Consider the following 19827-nt stretch of genomic DNA (forward strand, 5'->3'; position numbering starts at 1 on the left):
TCTACACCTTTCTCTGGGGCATCCACACGGTCTATGCCACACATTTCAGCAGATTGACTTGCCTCTGGAGCTGCATTTAGTTCTGTCAGAAATTCCTTCATGTTCAGGAAAGCGTCGCCTTTCTCCAGCCGGTCAAACACAACCACGATCTGATCAGTGTTGTTTAGCGCTCCAGAGCTCAGGGTGATTTCAGCTACTTGAGTAGGGTTCAGCAGTGACAGCGATCCCAACTGAAGGACAAGATAGAGAGCAGAAGTAAGCGCAGGTGAAGCCCTTCACTTGAAAAAGACAGAAGATTCATCATGACAGATCACATGGACAACTGGAGAAAGGCATCAGGTACGCACACTGGAGAAATTCACATTCAGGGCTTCTAAAAACTCCACAGTAGCATAGCCAGAGAACAGGCCAAAGTTCTTCTCAAGCCATTCAGCGCTGCTCGTCATTTTGGAAAGACAGGCAGCATCTGCAGTGAACCAAGAGCATTGGAAAATTCAACAGAAACAGTGCAATTGTAAGCAAGCTGCAAAACTTGCCACAACCTCAGACGTTAAAAGATACCCTGGCAACTACAACAAGATGGGTGATGAAGCTTGACAGTGACAGGGCTTACCTGTTCGGTCAGCTCTTGAGAGGAAGGGTTTGATGAAAGCATTGAAGACGTCCTGTTTTGTCTCCATTGCCATGAGCGATGATTGACGGCTGAGACCCAGCACCCTAAATAGGCAAAGAATGGTGGCCATTATGGATTGCCAGACTTCTCTCTCCTAAGCACCACTTCAGCACTTCCACAGCATTGAGGTTACTTACGCTGCTTGGTAGGAGTCACAGCTGAAGTTCTTGGTACTCAAGCAGGATAGAAACTCCACAGAGACAGATGGCAAAAACGGTCTCAGACGCTCCTGGAACCAGGCTGTAATGAAGCTGGCATTTGTCAGCTGTGAAGCGCTAAAGTTGCTGATTGTCAGCTGTCCAATGGCATCCAGAATGTTGGATGCAGCATGACCGTTGCTTAGGTTCTGGGAAAGCAAAGGGCACATATGTCACACACGTGTCAAAACAGAGCCCTCTGGCAGTGTTTCACTTGTGTACTGGAAAATGCAGGGCTGCTACTGACCTGACTGGAGTACACGGACAGCGCATTCTCCAGAACCCCAGTGACTTTCTGGAAGAAAAGCTTCCACATCTCTGTGCTGTTGCTCATGACCGTTGATGCCTTGCAGGTCAGCAGCGTGACGAGGTCATCAGAGGACAGAGAGGACGCAACCTTGGGGGGGGAAGCGGACAGATTTGTGCTGTTAGAGAAAAAGGTCTCTTTACAATTAACAGTCATACTGCTGCACGCTTCAGGAAAGGCTTACTGAAGAGCAGGCATATTCAGGAATGCTGAAGTTGCAGAGTTGAGCCGCGACGCTGCCTGATGTCTGAAGTTGTTCACTGCAAGGCACAAAAGCATGTTGTCCATTTACACCTCTGTTTTAAATCTTACCTCATTTCTCAGTAGACACCACAATGAAACTCACCTGTCTACACCTGCACAAAGCCTTTCCTCTGCAAAAAAGGCCAGAAAAGTTATCAGTGGCAGATCTTTATAGCCATCTCACAATATTATTAAAACTGAAAACATTTAGCAATCTTTGTTCCGACTCACCATCGATCAATGTTTCCTCGCACTGGTGAGAGGTGAGACAAAGCAAAAATTAGAGAAAAGAATTAGGAAGAGCTTATCTTGGGCATAATGCCACCAGATGAAGTACTTACAACAGCGGTGGGGGACACGGTCGGTGGTGCAGTGGGTGGTACTGGGGACGGTGTGGTGGATGGCATGGTGGGGGGCACTGTGGGGGGTGTGGTGGGTGGTGGAGTCGTGCAGGCTAAAGAGAGAAGCCAAGACAAGAGATATTGGTCGATGGGAGGCAACTCTCATGACGCTGACATATTCAAATACATGTGGTCACAATTTGTTGGCTTTTCTCACCGCCCAGGCACTGCCTAAGCATTCCAGCAGCTTTACTGATGCCATACCTTTTGGTGGTGAATGTTGAAGTGTGTCTACACTTGAATTTAGCTCTACTCCAACTCCTGACGGAAGATCTGCCAAAGCTATCTTCATGCCTTCCAGTCTGTCAAAACAAACAACATTGCTCAATCTCCACTTTTATTTCTACAGAACGATTGAGAAATTAAAGCCAAGGGGGCTGGTTTGCTCACATTGCTTGGTAAGATTCGCATGTGATGTTGGCAGGGATGACTTCCAGCACTGTAGGACTGAAGCTGGCCAGCAGGACCACCAGATTGGTTTGGAACCACAGCTCATAGTCGCTTGTTTCAAATAGGGGAAGTTTGGGAGCCAGGGCAGTCATGGTCAGATTCAGCATTGTGTCTCGGACAGCCACGTTTTCGATGTAGGTTATACTTTCCTGAAGGGGTGGAGGAAGGAGGGGTTGCTGTTGGCTTGTTTAAATATCTAAAATCCGGTTCAGCTCATAAAGGTTAGTCACTCTGAAGACCTACCTACAAACATTACTCACCACTTTGCTGACTTTCACAAATGTTTCAAAAAACATCTCAAGTTGTTTCTCATCTGGAGACGTCAGTATGCTGGTCAACACCTCCTGTACCACGGTGACATTGTCTAGAGCATCGGTGGATGGATCCAACAGTAGCTCTGCTTTCTGATCGGGTGCTAGGGATCCCAGAGCTGCCAACTAAGATGAACAAAGCAAAAACACAACACCAGAGGACATTATGCAAGACCGCCAGTGCTTTGGTGCCTGACCTAAACCAAGCAAACAAACAACAACAACAAAACTGTAGAAAGGAAAGTTAAGAAAAAGAAGGTACGTTACCATGCTAATGTTCAGGGACTTGAGGTCTGAGTAACTGGCTAAAGAGGAGAATCGACCCAAGTTGGTGTCGAGCCATTCAGCAGCGCTTTCAGTTTTCTGTCTGCAACCTGATTTTTTAAAGACAAGGATGGAGGAAGGTCAGCCTGCATCATGCACACAACAGGGGACACAACACACACCCTGGCCTGTTGTCTAAGAAAAAATATTTATATTGCAACCCATTCCCTTCCAGCAACAAGGAGATGCTGGAAAAAGGTGTTCTGGAAGGTTTACCTGGCATGCTGAATTTGGCAGCAGTTGTCTTTAGGTGCTCGACCAGAACATTGGTTATCTCCTGCCTCCTGGTAAATGTCATTCTCTGGAAATTGATTCCCAATCCCTTAACTCTGCAACACAAAGCCAAAGAGGGGTCATGAGGTGGAGATCCTGGTGCAGGCTGAAAAACATTCTCACTCTGAAGTTAGAAACTCACATCACACGGTAGTCGGTGCAGTTGACTGAAGCTGTGACCTTAACCAGCATTTCTGTGGTGAAACTGGGGAGGATGGGAACGAGATTCACGGTGAACCACACCACCCAATCGTGAGTCTCAAATTTCCGGAAATAGCCTTCAATGATTGCGAAGGTGCGGTTCATCATCACGTCACTCACAGCAGAGCTGATGACAGGAATCTGTAGAGACACAACAACAGGAGTGTGAGTGGCACCGCAAGAAAGCCTCCTATTCTACACCTTTCTCTGGGGCATCCACACGGTCTATGCCACACATTTCAGCAGATTGACTTGCCTCTGGAGCTGCATTTAGTTCTGTCAGAAATTCCTTCATGTTCAGGAAAGCGTCGCCTTTCTCCAGCCGGTCAAACACAACCACGATCTGATCAGTGTTGTTTAGCGCTCCAGAGCTCAGGGTGATTTCAGCTACTTGAGTAGGGTTCAGCAGTGACAGCGATCCCAACTGAAGGACAAGATAGAGAGCAGAAGTAAGCGCAGGTGAAGCCCTTCACTTGAAAAAGACAGAAGATTCATCATGACAGATCACATGGACAACTGGAGAAAGGCATCAGGTACGCACACTGGAGAAATTGACATTCAGGGCTTCTAAAAACTCCACAGTAGCATAGCCAGAGAACAGGCCAAAGTTCTTCTCAAGCCATTCAGCGCTGCTCGTCATTTTGGAAAGACAGGCAGCATCTGCAGTGAACCAAGAGCATTGGAAAATTCAACAGAAACAGTGCAATTGTAAGCAAGCTGCAAAATTTGCCACAACCTCAGACGTTAAAAGATACCCTGGCAACTACAACAAGATGGGTGATGAAGCTTGACAGTGACAGGGCTTACCTGTTCGGTCAGCTCTTGAGAGGAAGGGTTTGATGAAAGCATTGAAGACGTCCTGTTTTGTCTCCATTGCCATGAGCGATGATTGACGGCTGAGACCCAGCACCCTAAATAGGCAAAGAATGGTGGCCATTATGGATTGCCAGACTTCTCTCTCCTAAGCACCACTTCAGCACTTCCACAGCATTGAGGTTACTTACGCTGCTTGGTAGGAGTCACAGCTGAAGTTCTTGGTACTCAAGCAGGATAGAAACTCCACAGAGACAGATGGCAAAAACGGTCTCAGACGCTCCTGGAACCAGGCTGTAATGAAGCTGGCATTTGTCAGCTGTGAAGCGCTAAAGTTGCTGATTGTCAGCTGTCCAATGGCATCCAGAATGTTGGATACAGCATGACCGTTGCTTAGGTTCTGGGAAAGCAAAGGGCACATATGTCACACACGTGTCAAAACAGAGCCCTGTGGCAGTGTTTCACTTGTGTACTGGAAAATGCAGGGCTGCTACTGACCTGACTGGAGTACACGGACAGCGCATTCTCCAGAACCCCAGTGACTTTCTGGAAGAAAAGCTTCCACATCTCTGTGCTGTTGCTCATGACCGTTGATGCCTTGCAGGTCAGCAGCGTGACGAGGTCATCAGAGGACAGAGAGGACGCAACCTTGGGGGGGAAGCGGACAGATTTGTGTTGTTAGAGAAAAAGGTCTCTTTACAATTAACAGTCATACTGCTGCACGGTTCAGGAAAGGCTTACTGAAGAGCAGGCATATTCAGGAATGCTGAAGTTGCAGAGTTGAGCCGCGACGCTGCCTGATGTCTGAAGTTGTTCACTGCAAGGCACAAAAGCATGTTGTCCATTTACACCTCTGTTTTAAATCTTACCTCATTTCTCAGTAGACACCACAATGAAACTCACCTGTCTACACCTGCACAAAGCCTTTCCTCTGCAAAAAAGGCCAGAAAAGTTATCAGTGGCAGATCTTTATAGCCATCTCACAATATTATTAAAACTGAAAACATTTAGCAATCTTTGTTCCGACTCACCATCGATCAATGTTTCCTCGCACTGGTGAGAGGTGAGACAAAGCAAAAATTAGAGAAAAGAATTAGGAAGAGCTTATCTTGGGCATAATGCCACCAGATGAAGTACTTACAACAGCGGTGGGGGACACGGTCGGTGGTGCAGTGGGTGGTACTGGGGACGGTGTGGTGGATGGCATGGTGGGGGGCACTGTGGGGGGTGTGGTGGGTGGTGGAGTCGTGCAGGCTAAAGAGAGAAGCCAAGACAAGAGATATTGGTCGATGGGAGGCAACTCTCATGACGCTGACATATTCAAATACATGTGGTCACAATTTGTTGGCTTTTCTCACCGCCCAGGCACTGCCTAAGCATTCCAGCAGCTTTACTGATGCCATACCTTTTGGTGGTGAATGTTGAAGTGTGTCTACACTTGAATTTAGCTCTACTCCAACTCCTGACGGAAGATCTGCCAAAGCTATCTTCATGCCTTCCAGTCTGTCAAAACAAACAACATTGCTCAATCTCCACTTTTATTTCTACAGAACGATTGAGAAATTAAAGCCAAGGGGGCTGGTTTGCTCACATTGCTTGGTAAGATTCGCATGTGATGTTGGCAGGGATGACTTCCAGCACTGTAGGACTGAAGCTGGCCAGCAGGACCACCAGATTGGTTTGGAACCACAGCTCATAGTCGCTTGTTTCAAATAGGGGAAGTTTGGGAGCCAGGGCAGTCATGGTCAGATTCAGCATTGTGTCTCGGACAGCCACGTTTTCGATGTAGGTTATACTTTCCTGAAGGGGTGGAGGAAGGAGGGGTTGCTGTTGGCTTGTTTAAATATCTAAAATCCGGTTCAGCTCATAAAGGTTAGTCACTCTGAAGACCTACCTACAAACATTACTCACCACTTTGCTGACTTTCACAAATGTTTCAAAAAACATCTCAAGTTGTTTCTCATCTGGAGACGTCAGTATGCTGGTCAACACCTCCTGTACCACGGTGACATTGTCTAGAGCATCGGTGGATGGATCCAACAGTAGCTCTGCTTTCTGATCGGGTGCTAGGGATCCCAGAGCTGCCAACTAAGATGAACAAAGCAAAAACACAACACCAGAGGACATTATGCAAGACCGCCAGTGCTTTGGTGCCTGACCTAAACCAAGCAAACAAACAACAACAACAAAACTGTAGAAAGGAAAGATAAGAAAAAGATGGTACGTTACCATGCTAATGTTCAGGGACTTGAGGTCTGAGTAACTGGCTGAAGAGGAGAATCGACCCAAGTTGGTGTCGAGCCATTCAGCAGCGCTTTCAGTTTTCTGTCTGCAACCTGATTTTTTAAAGACAAGGATGGAGGAAGGTCAGCCTGCATCATGCACACAACAGGGGACACAACACACACCCTGGCCTGTTGTCTAAGAAAAAATATTTATATTGCAACCCATTCCCTTCCAGCAACAAGGAGATGCTGGAAAAAGGTGTTCTGGAAGGTTTACCTGGCATGCTGAATTTGGCAGCAGTTGTCTTTAGGTGCTCGACCAGAACATTGGTTATCTCCTGCCTCCTGGTAAATGTCATTCTCTGGAAATTGATTCCCAATCCCTTAACTCTGCAACACAAAGCCAAAGAGGGGTCATGAGGTGGAGATCCTGGTGCAGGCTGAAAAACATTCTCACTCTGAAGTTAGAAACTCACATCACACGGTAGTCGGTGCAGTTGACTGAAGCTGTGACCTTAACCAGCATTTCTGTGGTGAAACTGGGGAGGATGGGAACGAGATTCACGGTGAACCACACCACCCAATCGTGAGTCTCAAATTTCCGGAAATAGCCTTCAATGATTGCGAAGGTGCGGTTCATCATCACGTCACTCACAGCAGGGCTGATGACAGGAATCTGTAGAGACACAACAACAGGAGTGTGAGTGGCACCGCAAGAAAGCCTCCTATTCTACACCTTTCTCTGGGGCATCCACACGGTCTATGCCACACATTTCAGCAGATTGACTTGCCTCTGGAGCTGCATTTAGTTCTGTCAGAAATTCCTTCATGTTCAGGAAAGCGTCGCCTTTCTCCAGCCGGTCAAACACAACCACGATCTGATCAGTGTTGTTTAGCGCTCCAGAGCTCAGGGTGATTTCAGCTACTTGAGTAGGGTTCAGCAGTGACAGCGATCCCAACTGAAGGACAAGATAGAGAGCAGAAGTTAGCGCAGGTGAAGCCCTTCACTTGAAAAAGAGAGAAGATTCATCATGACAGATCACATGGACAACTGGAGAAAGGCATCAGGTACGCACACTGGAGAAATTGACATTCAGGGCTTCTAAAAACTCCACAGTAGCATAGCCAGAGAACAGGCCAAAGTTCTTCTCAAGCCATTCAGCGCTGCTCGTCATTTTGGAAAGACAGGCAGCATCTGCAGTGAACCAAGAGCATTGGAAAATTCAACAGAAACAGTGCAATTGTAAGCAAGCTGCAAAATTTGCCACAACCTCAGACGTTAAAAGATACCCTGGCAACTACAACAAGATGGGTGATGAAGCTTGACAGTGACAGGGCTTACCTGTTCGGTCAGCTCTTGAGAGGAAGGGTTTGATGAAAGCATTGAAGACGTCCTGTTTTGTCTCCATTGCCATGAGCGATGATTGACGGCTGAGACCCAGCACCCTAAATAGGCAAAGAATGGTGGCCATTATGGATTGCCAGACTTCTCTCTCCTAAGCACCACTTCAGCACTTCCACAGCATTGAGGTTACTTACGCTGCTTGGTAGGAGTCACAGCTGAAGTTCTTGGTACTCAAGCAGGATAGAAACTCCACAGAGACAGATGGCAAAAACGGTCTCAGACGCTCCTGGAACCAGGCTGTAATGAAGCTGGCATTTGTCAGCTGTGAAGCGCTAAAGTTGCTGATTGTCAGCTGTCCAATGGCATCCAGAATGTTGGATGCAGCATGACCGTTGCTTAGGTTCTGGGAAAGCAAAGGGCACATATGTCACACACGTGTCAAAACAGAGCCCTGTGGCAGTGTTTCACTTGTGTACTGGAAAATGCAGGGCTGCTACTGACCTGACTGGAGTACACGGACAGCGCATTCTCCAGAACCCCAGTGACTTTCTGGAAGAAAAGCTTCCACATCTCTGTGCTGTTGCTCATGACCGTTGATGCCTTGCAGGTCAGCAGCGTGACGAGGTCATCAGAGGACAGAGAGGACGCAACCTTGGGGGGGGAAGCGGACAGATTTGTGCTGTTAGAGAAAAAGGTCTCTTTACAATTAACAGTCATACTGCTGCACGCTTCAGGAAAGGCTTACTGAAGAGCAGGCATATTCAGGAATGCTGAAGTTGCAGAGTTGAGCCGCGACGCTGCCTGATGTCTGAAGTTGTTCACTGCAAGGCACAAAAGCATGTTGTCCATTTACACCTCTGTTTTAAATCTTACCTCATTTCTCAGTAGACACCACAATGAAACTCACCTGTCTACACCTGCACAAAGCCTTTCCTCTGCAAAAAAGGCCAGAAAAGTTATCAGTGGCAGATCTTTATAGCCATCTCACAATATTATTAAAACTGAAAACATTTAGCAATCTTTGTTCCGACTCACCATCGATCAATGTTTCCTCGCACTGGTGAGAGGTGAGACAAAGCAAAAATTAGAGAAAAGAATTAGGAAGAGCTTATCTTGGGCATAATGCCACCAGATGAAGTACTTACAACAGCGGTGGGGGACACGGTCGGTGGTGCAGTGGGTGGTACTGGGGACGGTGTGGTGGATGGCATGGTGGGGGGCACTGTGGGGGGTGTGGTGGGTGGTGGAGTCGTGCAGGCTAAAGAGAGAAGCCAAGACAAGAGATATTGGTCGATGGGAGGCAACTCTCATGACGCTGACATATTCAAATACATGTGGTCACAATTTGTTGGCTTTTCTCACCGCCCAGGCACTGCCTAAGCATTCCAGCAGCTTTACTGATGCCATACCTTTTGGTGGTGAATGTTGAAGTGTGTCTACACTTGAATTTAGCTCTACTCCAACTCCTGACGGAAGATCTGCCAAAGCTATCTTCATGCCTTCCAGTCTGTCAAAACAAACAACATTGCTCAATCTCCACTTTTATTTCTACAGAACGATTGAGAAATTAAAGCCAAGGGGGCTGGTTTGCTCACATTGCTTGGTAAGATTCGCATGTGATGTTGGCAGGGATGACTTCCAGCACTGTAGGACTGAAGCTGGCCAGCAGGACCACCAGATTGGTTTGGAACCACAGCTCATAGTCGCTTGTTTCAAATAGGGGAAGTTTGGGAGCCAGGGCAGTCATGGTCAGATTCAGCATTGTGTCTCGGACAGCCACGTTTTCGATGTAGGTTATACTTTCCTGAAGGGGTGGAGGAAGGAGGGGTTGCTGTTGGCTTGTTTAAATATCTAAAATCCGGTTCAGCTCATAAAGGTTAGTCACTCTGAAGACCTACCTACAAACATTACTCACCACTTTGCTGACTTTCACAAATGTTTCAAAAAACATCTCAAGTTGTTTCTCATCTGGAGACGTCAGTATGCTGGTCAACACCTCCTGTACCACGGTGACATTGTCTAGAGCATCGGTGGATGGATCCAACAGTAGCTCTGCTTTCTGATCGGGTGCTAGGGATCCCAGAGCTGCCAACTAAGATGAACAAAGCAAAAACACAACACCAGAGGACATTATGCAAGACCGCCAGTGCTTTGGTGCCTGACCTAAACCAAGCAAACAAACAACAACAACAAAACTGTAGAAAGGAAAGATAAGAAAAAGATGGTACGTTACCATGCTAATGTTCAGGGACTTGAGGTCTGAGTAACTGGCTGAAGAGGAGAATCGACCCAAGTTGGTGTCGAGCCATTCAGCAGCGCTTTCAGTTTTCTGTCTGCAACCTGATTTTTTAAAGACAAGGATGGAGGAAGGTCAGCCTGCATCATGCACACAACAGGGGACACAACACACACCCTGGCCTGTTGTCTAAGAAAAAATATTTATATTGCAACCCATTCCCTTCCAGCAACAAGGAGATGCTGGAAAAAGGTGTTCTGGAAGGTTTACCTGGCATGCTGAATTTGGCAGCAGTTGTCTTTAGGTGCTCGACCAGAACATTGGTTATCTCCTGCCTCCTGGTAAATGTCATTCTCTGGAAATTGATTCCCAATCCCTTAACTCTGCAACACAAAGCCAAAGAGGGGTCATGAGGTGGAGATCCTGGTGCAGGCTGAAAAACATTCTCACTCTGAAGTTAGAAACTCACATCACACGGTAGTCGGTGCAGTTGACTGAAGCTGTGACCTTAACCAGCATTTCTGTGGTGAAACTGGGGAGGATGGGAACGAGATTCACGGTGAACCACACCACCCAATCGTGAGTCTCAAATTTCCGGAAATAGCCTTCAATGATTGCGAAGGTGCGGTTCATCATCACGTCACTCACAGCAGGGCTGATGACAGGAATCTGTAGAGACACAACAACAGGAGTGTGAGTGGCACCGCAAGAAAGCCTCCTATTCTACACCTTTCTCTGGGGCATCCACACGGTCTATGCCACACATTTCAGCAGATTGACTTGCCTCTGGAGCTGCATTTAGTTCTGTCAGAAATTCCTTCATGTTCAGGAAAGCGTCGCCTTTCTCCAGCCGGTCAAACACAACCACGATCTGATCAGTGTTGTTTAGCGCTCCAGAGCTCAGGGTGATTTCAGCTACTTGAGTAGGGTTCAGCAGTGACAGCGATCCCAACTGAAGGACAAGATAGAGAGCAGAAGTTAGCGCAGGTGAAGCCCTTCACTTGAAAAAGAGAGAAGATTCATCATGACAGATCACATGGACAACTGGAGAAAGGCATCAGGTACGCACACTGGAGAAATTGACATTCAGGGCTTCTAAAAACTCCACAGTAGCATAGCCAGAGAACAGGCCAAAGTTCTTCTCAAGCCATTCAGCGCTGCTCGTCATTTTGGAAAGACAGGCAGCATCTGCAGTGAACCAAGAGCATTGGAAAATTCAACAGAAACAGTGCAATTGTAAGCAAGCTGCAAAATTTGCCACAACCTCAGACGTTAAAAGATACCCTGGCAACTACAACAAGATGGGTGATGAAGCTTGACAGTGACAGGGCTTACCTGTTCGGTCAGCTCTTGAGAGGAAGGGTTTGATGAAAGCATTGAAGACGTCCTGTTTTGTCTCCATTGCCATGAGCGATGATTGACGGCTGAGACCCAGCACCCTAAATAGGCAAAGAATGGTGGCCATTATGGATTGCCAGACTTCTCTCTCCTAAGCACCACTTCAGCACTTCCACAGCATTGAGGTTACTTACGCTGCTTGGTAGGAGTCACAGCTGAAGTTCTTGGTACTCAAGCAGGATAGAAACTCCACAGAGACAGATGGCAAAAACGGTCTCAGACGCTCCTGGAACCAGGCTGTAATGAAGCTGGCATTTGTCAGCTGTGAAGCGCTAAAGTTGCTGATTGTCAGCTGTCCAATGGCATCCAGAATGTTGGATGCAGCATGACCGTTGCTTAGGTTCTGGGAAAGCAAAGGGCACATATGTCACACACGTGTCAAAACAGAGCCCTGTGGCAGTGTTTCACTTGTGTACTGGAAAATGCAGGGCTGCTACTGACCTGACTGGAGTACACGGACAGCGCATTCTCCAGAACCCCAGTGACTTTCTGGAAGAAAAGCTTCCACATCTCTGTGCTGTTGCTCATGACCGTTGATGCCTTGCAGGTCAGCAGCGTGACGAGGTCATCAGAGGACAGAGAGGACGCAACCTTGGGGGGGGAAGCGGACAGATTTGTGCTGTTAGAGAAAAAGGTCTCTTTACAATTAACAGTCATACTGCTGCACGCTTCAGGAAAGGCTTACTGAAGAGCAGGCATATTCAGGAATGCTGAAGTTGCAGAGTTGAGCCGCGACGCTGCCTGATGTCTGAAGTTGTTCACTGCAAGGCACAAAAGCATGTTGTCCATTTACACCTCTGTTTTAAATCTTACCTCATTTCTCAGTAGACACCACAATGAAACTCACCTGTCTACACCTGCACAAAGCCTTTCCTCTGCAAAAAAGGCCAGAAAAGTTATCAGTGGCAGATCTTTATAGCCATCTCACAATATTATTAAAACTGAAAACATTTAGCAATCTTTGTTCCGACTCACCATCGATCAATGTTTCCTCGCACTGGTGAGAGGTGAGACAAAGCAAAAATTAGAGAAAAGAATTAGGAAGAGCTTATCTTGGGCATAATGCCACCAGATGAAGTACTTACAACAGCGGTGGGGGACACGGTCGGTGGTGCAGTGGGTGGTACTGGGGACGGTGTGGTGGATGGCATGGTGGGGGGCACTGTGGGGGGTGTGGTGGGTGGTGGAGTCGTGCAGGCTAAAGAGAGAAGCCAAGACAAGAGATATTGGTCGATGGGAGGCAACTCTCATGACGCTGACATATTCAAATACATGTGGTCACAATTTGTTGGCTTTTCTCACCGCCCAGGCACTGCCTAAGCATTCCAGCAGCTTTACTGATGCCATACCTTTTGGTGGTGAATGTTGAAGTGTGTCTACACTTGAATTTAGCTCTACTCCAACTCCTGACGGAAGATCTGCCAAAGCTATCTTCATGCCTTCCAGTCTGTCAAAACAAACAACATTGCTCAATCTCCACTTTTATTTCTACAGAACGATTGAGAAATTAAAGCCAAGGGGGCTGGTTTGCTCACATTGCTTGGTAAGATTCGCATGTGATGTTGGCAGGGATGACTTCCAGCACTGTAGGACTGAAGCTGGCCAGCAGGACCACCAGATTGGTTTGGAACCACAGCTCATAGTCGCTTGTTTCAAATAGGGGAAGTTTGGGAGCCAGGGCAGTCATGGTCAGATTCAGCATTGTGTCTCGGACAGCCACGTTTTCGATGTAGGTTATACTTTCCTGAAGGGGTGGAGGAAGGAGGGGTTGCTGTTGGCTTGTTTAAATATCTAAAATCCGGTTCAGCTCATAAAGGTTAGTCACTCTGAAGACCTACCTACAAACATTACTCACCACTTTGCTGACTTTCACAAATGTTTCAAAAAACATCTCAAGTTGTTTCTCATCTGGAGACGTCAGTATGCTGGTCAACACCTCCTGTACCACGGTGACATTGTCTAGAGCATCGGTGGATGGATCCAACAGTAGCTCTGCTTTCTGATCGGGTGCTAGGGATCCCAGAGCTGCCAACTAAGATGAACAAAGCAAAAACACAACACCAGAGGACATTATGCAAGACCGCCAGTGCTTTGGTGCCTGACCTAAACCAAGCAAACAAACAACAACAACAAAACTGTAGAAAGGAAAGATAAGAAAAAGATGGTACGTTACCATGCTAATGTTCAGGGACTTGAGGTCTGAGTAACTGGCTAAAGAGGAGAATCGACCCAAGTTGGTGTCGAGCCATTCAGCAGCGCTTTCAGTTTTCTGTCTGCAACCTGATTTTTTAAAGACGAGGATGGAGGAAGGTCAGCCTGCATCATGCACACAACAGGGGACACAACACACACCCTGGCCTGTTGTCTAAGAAAAAATATTTATATTGCAACCCATTCCCTTCCAGCAACAAGGAGATGCTGGAAAAAGGTGTTCTGGAAGGTTTACCTGGCATGCTGAATTTGGCAGCAGTTGTCTTTAGGTGCTCGACCAGAACATTGGTTATCTCCTGCCTCCTGGTAAATGTCATTCTCTGGAAATTGATTCCCAATCCCTTAACTCTGCAACACAAAGCCAAAGAGGGGTCATGAGGTGGAGATCCTGGTGCAGGCTGAAAAACATTCTCACTCTGAAGTTAGAAACTCACATCACACGGTAGTCGGTGCAGTTGACTGAAGCTGTGACCTTAACCAGCATTTCTGTGGTGAAACTGGGGAGGATGGGAACGAGATTCACGGTGAACCACACCACCCAATCGTGAGTCTCAAATTTCCGGAAATAGCCTTCAATGATTGCGAAGGTGCGGTTCATCATCACGTCACTCACAGCAGGGCTGATGACAGGAATCTGTAGAGACACAACAACAGGAGTGTGAGTGGCACCGCAAGAAAGCCTCCTATTCTACACCTTTCTCTGGGGCATCCACACGGTCTATGCCACACATTTCAGCAGATTGACTTGCCTCTGGAGCTGCATTTAGTTCTGTCAGAAATTCCTTCATGTTCAGGAAAGCGTCGCCTTTCTCCAGCCGGTCAAACACAACCACGATCTGATCAGTGTTGTTTAGCGCTCCAGAGCTCAGGGTGATTTCAGCTACTTGAGTAGGGTTCAGCAGTGACAGCGATCCCAACTGAAGGACAAGATAGAGAGCAGAAGTTAGCGCAGGTGAAGCCCTTCACTTGAAAAAGACAGAAGATTCATCATGACAGATCACATGGACAACTGGAGAAAGGCATCAGGTACGCACACTGGAGAAATTGACATTCAGGGCTTCTAAAAACTCCACAGTAGCATAGCCAGAGAACAGGCCAAAGTTCTTCTCAAGCCATTCAGCGCTGCTCGTCATTTTGGAAAGACAGGCAGCATCTGCAGTGAACCAAGAGCATTGGAAAATTCAACAGAAACAGTGCAATTGTAAGCAAGCTGCAAAATTTGCCACAACCTCAGACGTTAAAAGATACCCTGGCAACTACAACAAGATGGGTGATGAAGCTTGACAGTGACAGGGCTTACCTGTTCGGTCAGCTCTTGAGAGGAAGGGTTTGATGAAAGCATTGAAGACGTCCTGTTTTGTCTCCATTGCCATGAGCGATGATTGACGGCTGAGACCCAGCACCCTAAATAGGCAAAGAATGGTGGCCATTATGGATTGCCAGACTTCTCTCTCCTAAGCACCACTTCAGCACTTCCACAGCATTGAGGTTACTTACGCTGCTTGGTAGGAGTCACAGCTGAAGTTCTTGGTACTCAAGCAGGATAGAAACTCCACAGAGACAGATGGCAAAAACGGTCTCAGACGCTCCTGGAACCAGGCTGTAATGAAGCTGGCATTTGTCAGCTGTGAAGCGCTAAAGTTGCTGATTGTCAGCTGTCCAATGGCATCCAGAATGTTGGATGCAGCATGACCGTTGCTTAGGTTCTGAGAAAGCAAAGGGCACATATGTCACACACGTGTCAAAACAGAGCCCTGTGGCAGTGTTTCACTTGTGTACTGGAAAATGCAGGGCTGCTACTGACCTGACTGGAGTACACGGACAGCGCATTCTCCAGAACCCCAGTGACTTTCTGGAAGAAAAGCTTCCACATCTCTGTGCTGTTGCTCATGACCGTTGATGCCTTGCAGGTCAGCAGCGTGACGAGGTCATCAGAGGACAGAGAGGACGCAACCTTGGGGGGGGGGAAGCGGACAGATTTGTGCTGTTAGAGAAAAAGGTCTCTTTACAATTAACAGTCATACTGCTGCACGCTTCAGGAAAGGCTTACTGAAGAGCAGGCATATTCAGGAATGCTGAAGTTGCAGAGTTGAGCCGCGACGCTGCCTGATGTCTGAAGTTGTTCACTGCAAGGCACAAAAGCATGTTGTCCATTTACACCTCTGTTTTAAATCTTACCTCATTTCTCAGTAGACACCACAATGAAACTCACCTGTCTACACCTGCACAAAGCCTTTCCTCTGCAAAAAAGGCCAGAAAAGTTATCAGTGGCAGATCTTTATAGCCATCTCACAATATTATTAAAACTGAAAACATTTAGCAATCTTTGTTCCGACTCACCATCAATCAATGTTTCCTCGCACTGGTGAGAGGTGAGACAAAGCAAAAATTAGAGAAAAGAATTAGGAAGAGCTTATCTTGGGCATAATGCCACCAGATGAAGTACTTACAACAGCGGTGGGGGACACGGTCGGTGGTGCAGTGGGTGGTACTGGGGACGGTGTGGTGGATGGCATGGTGGGGGGCACTGTGGGGGGTGTGGTGGGTGGTGGAGTCGTGCAGGCTAAAGAGAGAAGCCAAGACAAGAGATATTGGTCGATGGGAGGCAACTCTCATGACGCTGACATATTCAAATACATGTGGTCACAATTTGTTGGCTTTTCTCACCGCCCAGGCACTGCCTAAGCATTCCAGCAGCTTTACTGATGCCATACCTTTTGGTGGTGAATGTTGAAGTGTGTCTACACTTGAATTTAGCTCTACTCCAACTCCTGACGGAAGATCTGCCAAAGCTATCTTCATGCCTTCCAGTCTGTCAAAACAAACAACATTGCTCAATCTCCACTTTTATTTCTACAGAACGATTGAGAAATTAAAGCCAAGGGGGCTGGTTTGCTCACATTGCTTGGTAAGATTCGCATGTGATGTTGGCAGGGATGACTTCCAGCACTGTAGGACTGAAGCTGGCCAGCAGGACCACCAGATTGGTTTGGAACCACAGCTCATAGTCGCTTGTTTCAAATAGGGGAAGTTTGGGAGCCAGGGCAGTCATGGTCAGATTCAGCATTGTGTCTCGGACAGCCACGTTTTCGATGTAGGTTATACTTTCCTGAAGGGGTGGAGGAAGGAGGGGTTGCTGTTGGCTTGTTTAAATATCTAAAATCCGGTTCAGCTCATAAAGGTTAGTCACTCTGAAGACCTACCTACAAACATTACTCACCACTTTGCTGACTTTCACAAATGTTTCAAAAAACATCTCAAGTTGTTTCTCATCTGGAGACGTCAGTATGCTGGTCAACACCTCCTGTACCACGGTGACATTGTCTAGAGCATCGGTGGATGGATCCAACAGTAGCTCTGCTTTCTGATCGGGTGCTAGGGATCCCAGAGCTGCCAACTAAGATGAACAAAGCAAAAACACAACACCAGAGGACATTATGCAAGACCGCCAGTGCTTTGGTGCCTGACCTAAACCAAGCAAACAAACAACAACAACAAAACTGTAGAAAGGAAAGATAAGAAAAAGATGGTACGTTACCATGCTAATGTTCAGGGACTTGAGGTCTGAGTAACTGGCTGAAGAGGAGAATCGACCCAAGTTGGTGTCGAGCCATTCAGCAGCGCTTTCAGTTTTCTGTCTGCAACCTGATTTTTTAAAGACAAGGATGGAGGAAGGTCAGCCTGCATCATGCACACAACAGGGGACACAACACACACCCTGGCCTGTTGTCTAAGAAAAAATATTTATATTGCAACCCATTCCCTTCCAGCAACAAGGAGATGCTGGAAAAAGGTGTTCTGGAAGGTTTACCTGGCATGCTGAATTTGGCAGCAGTTGTCTTTAGGTGCTCGACCAGAACATTGGTTATCTCCTGCCTCCTGGTAAATGTCATTCTCTGGAAATTGATTCCCAATCCCTTAACTCTGCAACACAAAGCCAAAGAGGGGTCATGAGGTGGAGATCCTGGTGCAGGCTGAAAAACATTCTCACTCTGAAGTTAGAAACTCACATCACACGGTAGTCGGTGCAGTTGACTGAAGCTGTGACCTTAACCAGCATTTCTGTGGTGAAACTGGGGAGGATGGGAACGAGATTCACGGTGAACCACACCACCCAATCGTGAGTCTCAAATTTCCGGAAATAGCCTTCAATGATTGCGAAGGTGCGGTTCATCATCACGTCACTCACAGCAGGGCTGATGACAGGAATCTGTAGAGACACAACAACAGGAGTGTGAGTGGCACCGCAAGAAAGCCTCCTATTCTACACCTTTCTCTGGGGCATCCACACGGTCTATGCCACACATTTCAGCAGATTGACTTGCCTCTGGAGCTGCATTTAGTTCTGTCAGAAATTCCTTCATGTTCAGGAAAGCGTCGCCTTTCTCCAGCCGGTCAAACACAACCACGATCTGATCAGTGTTGTTTAGCGCTCCAGAGCTCAGGGTGATTTCAGCTACTTGAGTAGGGTTCAGCAGTGACAGCGATCCCAACTGAAGGACAAGATAGAGAGCAGAAGTTAGCGCAGGTGAAGCCCTTCACTTGAAAAAGAGAGAAGATTCATCATGACAGATCACATGGACAACTGGAGAAAGGCATCAGGTACGCACACTGGAGAAATTGACATTCAGGGCTTCTAAAAACTCCACAGTAGCATAGCCAGAGAACAGGCCAAAGTTCTTCTCAAGCCATTCAGCGCTGCTCGTCATTTTGGAAAGACAGGCAGCATCTGCAGTGAACCAAGAGCATTGGAAAATTCAACAGAAACAGTGCAATTGTAAGCAAGCTGCAAAATTTGCCACAACCTCAGACGTTAAAAGATACCCTGGCAACTACAACAAGATGGGTGATGAAGCTTGACAGTGACAGGGCTTACCTGTTCGGTCAGCTCTTGAGAGGAAGGGTTTGATGAAAGCATTGAAGACGTCCTGTTTTGTCTCCATTGCCATGAGCGATGATTGACGGCTGAGACCCAGCACCCTAAATAGGCAAAGAATGGTGGCCATTATGGATTGCCAGACTTCTCTCTCCTAAGCACCACTTCAGCACTTCCACAGCATTGAGGTTACTTACGCTGCTTGGTAGGAGTCACAGCTGAAGTTCTTGGTACTCAAGCAGGATAGAAACTCCACAGAGACAGATGGCAAAAACGGTCTCAGACGCTCCTGGAACCAGGCTGTAATGAAGCTGGCATTTGTCAGCTGTGAAGCGCTAAAGTTGCTGATTGTCAGCTGTCCAATGGCATCCAGAATGTTGGATGCAGCATGACCGTTGCTTAGGTTCTGGGAAAGCAAAGGGCACATATGTCACACACGTGTCAAAACAGAGCCCTGTGGCAGTGTTTCACTTGTGTACTGGAAAATGCAGGGCTGCTACTGACCTGACTGGAGTACACGGACAGCGCATTCTCCAGAACCCCAGTGACTTTCTGGAAGAAAAGCTTCCACATCTCTGTGCTGTTGCTCATGACCGTTGATGCCTTGCAGGTCAGCAGCGTGACGAGGTCATCAGAGGACAGAGAGGACGCAACCTTGGGGGGGGAAGCGGACAGATTTGTGCTGTTAGAGAAAAAGGTCTCTTTACAATTAACAGTCATACTGCTGCACGCTTCAGGAAAGGCTTACTGAAGAGCAGGCATATTCAGGAATGCTGAAGTTGCAGAGTTGAGCCGCGACGCTGCCTGATGTCTGAAGTTGTTCACTGCAAGGCACAAAAGCATGTTGTCCATTTACACCTCTGTTTTAAATCTTACCTCATTTCTCAGTAGACACCACAATGAAACTCACCTGTCTACACCTGCACAAAGCCTTTCCTCTGCAAAAAAGGCCAGAAAAGTTATCAGTGGCAGATCTTTATAGCCATCTCACAATATTATTAAAACTGAAAACATTTAGCAATCTTTGTTCCGACTCACCATCGATCAATGTTTCCTCGCACTGGTGAGAGGTGAGACAAAGCAAAAATTAGAGAAAAGAATTAGGAAGAGCTTATCTTGGGCATAATGCCACCAGATGAAGTACTTACAACAGCGGTGGGGGACACGGTCGGTGGTGCAGTGGGTGGTACTGGGGACGGTGTGGTGGATGGCATGGTGGGGGGCACTGTGGGGGGTGTGGTGGGTGGTGGAGTCGTGCAGGCTAAAGAGAGAAGCCAAGACAAGAGATATTGGTCGATGGGAGGCAACTCTCATGACGCTGACATATTCAAATACATGTGGTC

At 47.3% G+C, this 19827-nt stretch overlaps 1 protein-coding gene across 1 annotated transcript in view; it reads right to left on the reverse strand.

Moving 5' to 3' along the window:
• LOC100330916 (uncharacterized) overlaps positions 1–19827 on the reverse strand; it is a 103968-nt gene that overhangs the window by 44908 nt on the left and 39233 nt on the right. Inside the window, exons 88-165 of the mRNA XM_073908413.1 lie at positions 19233–19342; positions 18989–19138; positions 18682–18890; positions 18485–18588; positions 18219–18337; positions 17934–18101; positions 17619–17818; positions 17420–17532; positions 17147–17253; positions 16829–17005; positions 16509–16717; positions 16287–16420; positions 15659–15768; positions 15413–15562; positions 15106–15314; positions 14909–15012; positions 14643–14761; positions 14358–14525; positions 14043–14242; positions 13844–13956; positions 13571–13677; positions 13253–13429; positions 12933–13141; positions 12747–12844; positions 12483–12595; positions 12373–12394; positions 12245–12272; positions 12083–12158; positions 11839–11988; positions 11532–11740; positions 11335–11438; positions 11069–11187; positions 10784–10951; positions 10469–10668; positions 10270–10382; positions 9997–10103; positions 9679–9855; positions 9359–9567; positions 9173–9270; positions 8909–9021; positions 8799–8820; positions 8671–8698; positions 8509–8584; positions 8265–8414; positions 7958–8166; positions 7761–7864; positions 7495–7613; positions 7210–7377; positions 6895–7094; positions 6696–6808; positions 6423–6529; positions 6105–6281; positions 5785–5993; positions 5599–5696; positions 5335–5447; positions 5225–5246; positions 5097–5124; positions 4935–5010; positions 4692–4841; positions 4385–4593; positions 4188–4291; positions 3922–4040; positions 3637–3804; positions 3322–3521; positions 3123–3235; positions 2850–2956; positions 2532–2708; positions 2212–2420; positions 2026–2123; positions 1762–1874; positions 1652–1673; positions 1524–1551; positions 1362–1437; positions 1118–1267; positions 811–1019; positions 614–717; positions 348–466; positions 63–230 (exon numbers count right to left, since the gene is read on the reverse strand). Coding sequence (XP_073764514.1) covers positions 63–230; positions 348–466; positions 614–717; positions 811–1019; positions 1118–1267; positions 1362–1437; positions 1524–1551; positions 1652–1673; positions 1762–1874; positions 2026–2123; positions 2212–2420; positions 2532–2708; positions 2850–2956; positions 3123–3235; positions 3322–3521; positions 3637–3804; positions 3922–4040; positions 4188–4291; positions 4385–4593; positions 4692–4841; positions 4935–5010; positions 5097–5124; positions 5225–5246; positions 5335–5447; positions 5599–5696; positions 5785–5993; positions 6105–6281; positions 6423–6529; positions 6696–6808; positions 6895–7094; positions 7210–7377; positions 7495–7613; positions 7761–7864; positions 7958–8166; positions 8265–8414; positions 8509–8584; positions 8671–8698; positions 8799–8820; positions 8909–9021; positions 9173–9270; positions 9359–9567; positions 9679–9855; positions 9997–10103; positions 10270–10382; positions 10469–10668; positions 10784–10951; positions 11069–11187; positions 11335–11438; positions 11532–11740; positions 11839–11988; positions 12083–12158; positions 12245–12272; positions 12373–12394; positions 12483–12595; positions 12747–12844; positions 12933–13141; positions 13253–13429; positions 13571–13677; positions 13844–13956; positions 14043–14242; positions 14358–14525; positions 14643–14761; positions 14909–15012; positions 15106–15314; positions 15413–15562; positions 15659–15768; positions 16287–16420; positions 16509–16717; positions 16829–17005; positions 17147–17253; positions 17420–17532; positions 17619–17818; positions 17934–18101; positions 18219–18337; positions 18485–18588; positions 18682–18890; positions 18989–19138; positions 19233–19342 — 10232 coding nt within the window. The remainder of the gene's footprint in view (positions 1–62; positions 231–347; positions 467–613; positions 718–810; positions 1020–1117; positions 1268–1361; positions 1438–1523; positions 1552–1651; positions 1674–1761; positions 1875–2025; positions 2124–2211; positions 2421–2531; positions 2709–2849; positions 2957–3122; positions 3236–3321; positions 3522–3636; positions 3805–3921; positions 4041–4187; positions 4292–4384; positions 4594–4691; positions 4842–4934; positions 5011–5096; positions 5125–5224; positions 5247–5334; positions 5448–5598; positions 5697–5784; positions 5994–6104; positions 6282–6422; positions 6530–6695; positions 6809–6894; positions 7095–7209; positions 7378–7494; positions 7614–7760; positions 7865–7957; positions 8167–8264; positions 8415–8508; positions 8585–8670; positions 8699–8798; positions 8821–8908; positions 9022–9172; positions 9271–9358; positions 9568–9678; positions 9856–9996; positions 10104–10269; positions 10383–10468; positions 10669–10783; positions 10952–11068; positions 11188–11334; positions 11439–11531; positions 11741–11838; positions 11989–12082; positions 12159–12244; positions 12273–12372; positions 12395–12482; positions 12596–12746; positions 12845–12932; positions 13142–13252; positions 13430–13570; positions 13678–13843; positions 13957–14042; positions 14243–14357; positions 14526–14642; positions 14762–14908; positions 15013–15105; positions 15315–15412; positions 15563–15658; positions 15769–16286; positions 16421–16508; positions 16718–16828; positions 17006–17146; positions 17254–17419; positions 17533–17618; positions 17819–17933; positions 18102–18218; positions 18338–18484; positions 18589–18681; positions 18891–18988; positions 19139–19232; positions 19343–19827) is intronic.

The sequence above is a fragment of the Danio rerio genome, chromosome 1, assembly GCF_049306965.1.
Source record: "Danio rerio strain Tuebingen ecotype United States chromosome 1, GRCz12tu, whole genome shotgun sequence".
In the NCBI taxonomy this organism is placed as follows: domain Eukaryota; kingdom Metazoa; phylum Chordata; class Actinopteri; order Cypriniformes; family Danionidae; genus Danio; species Danio rerio.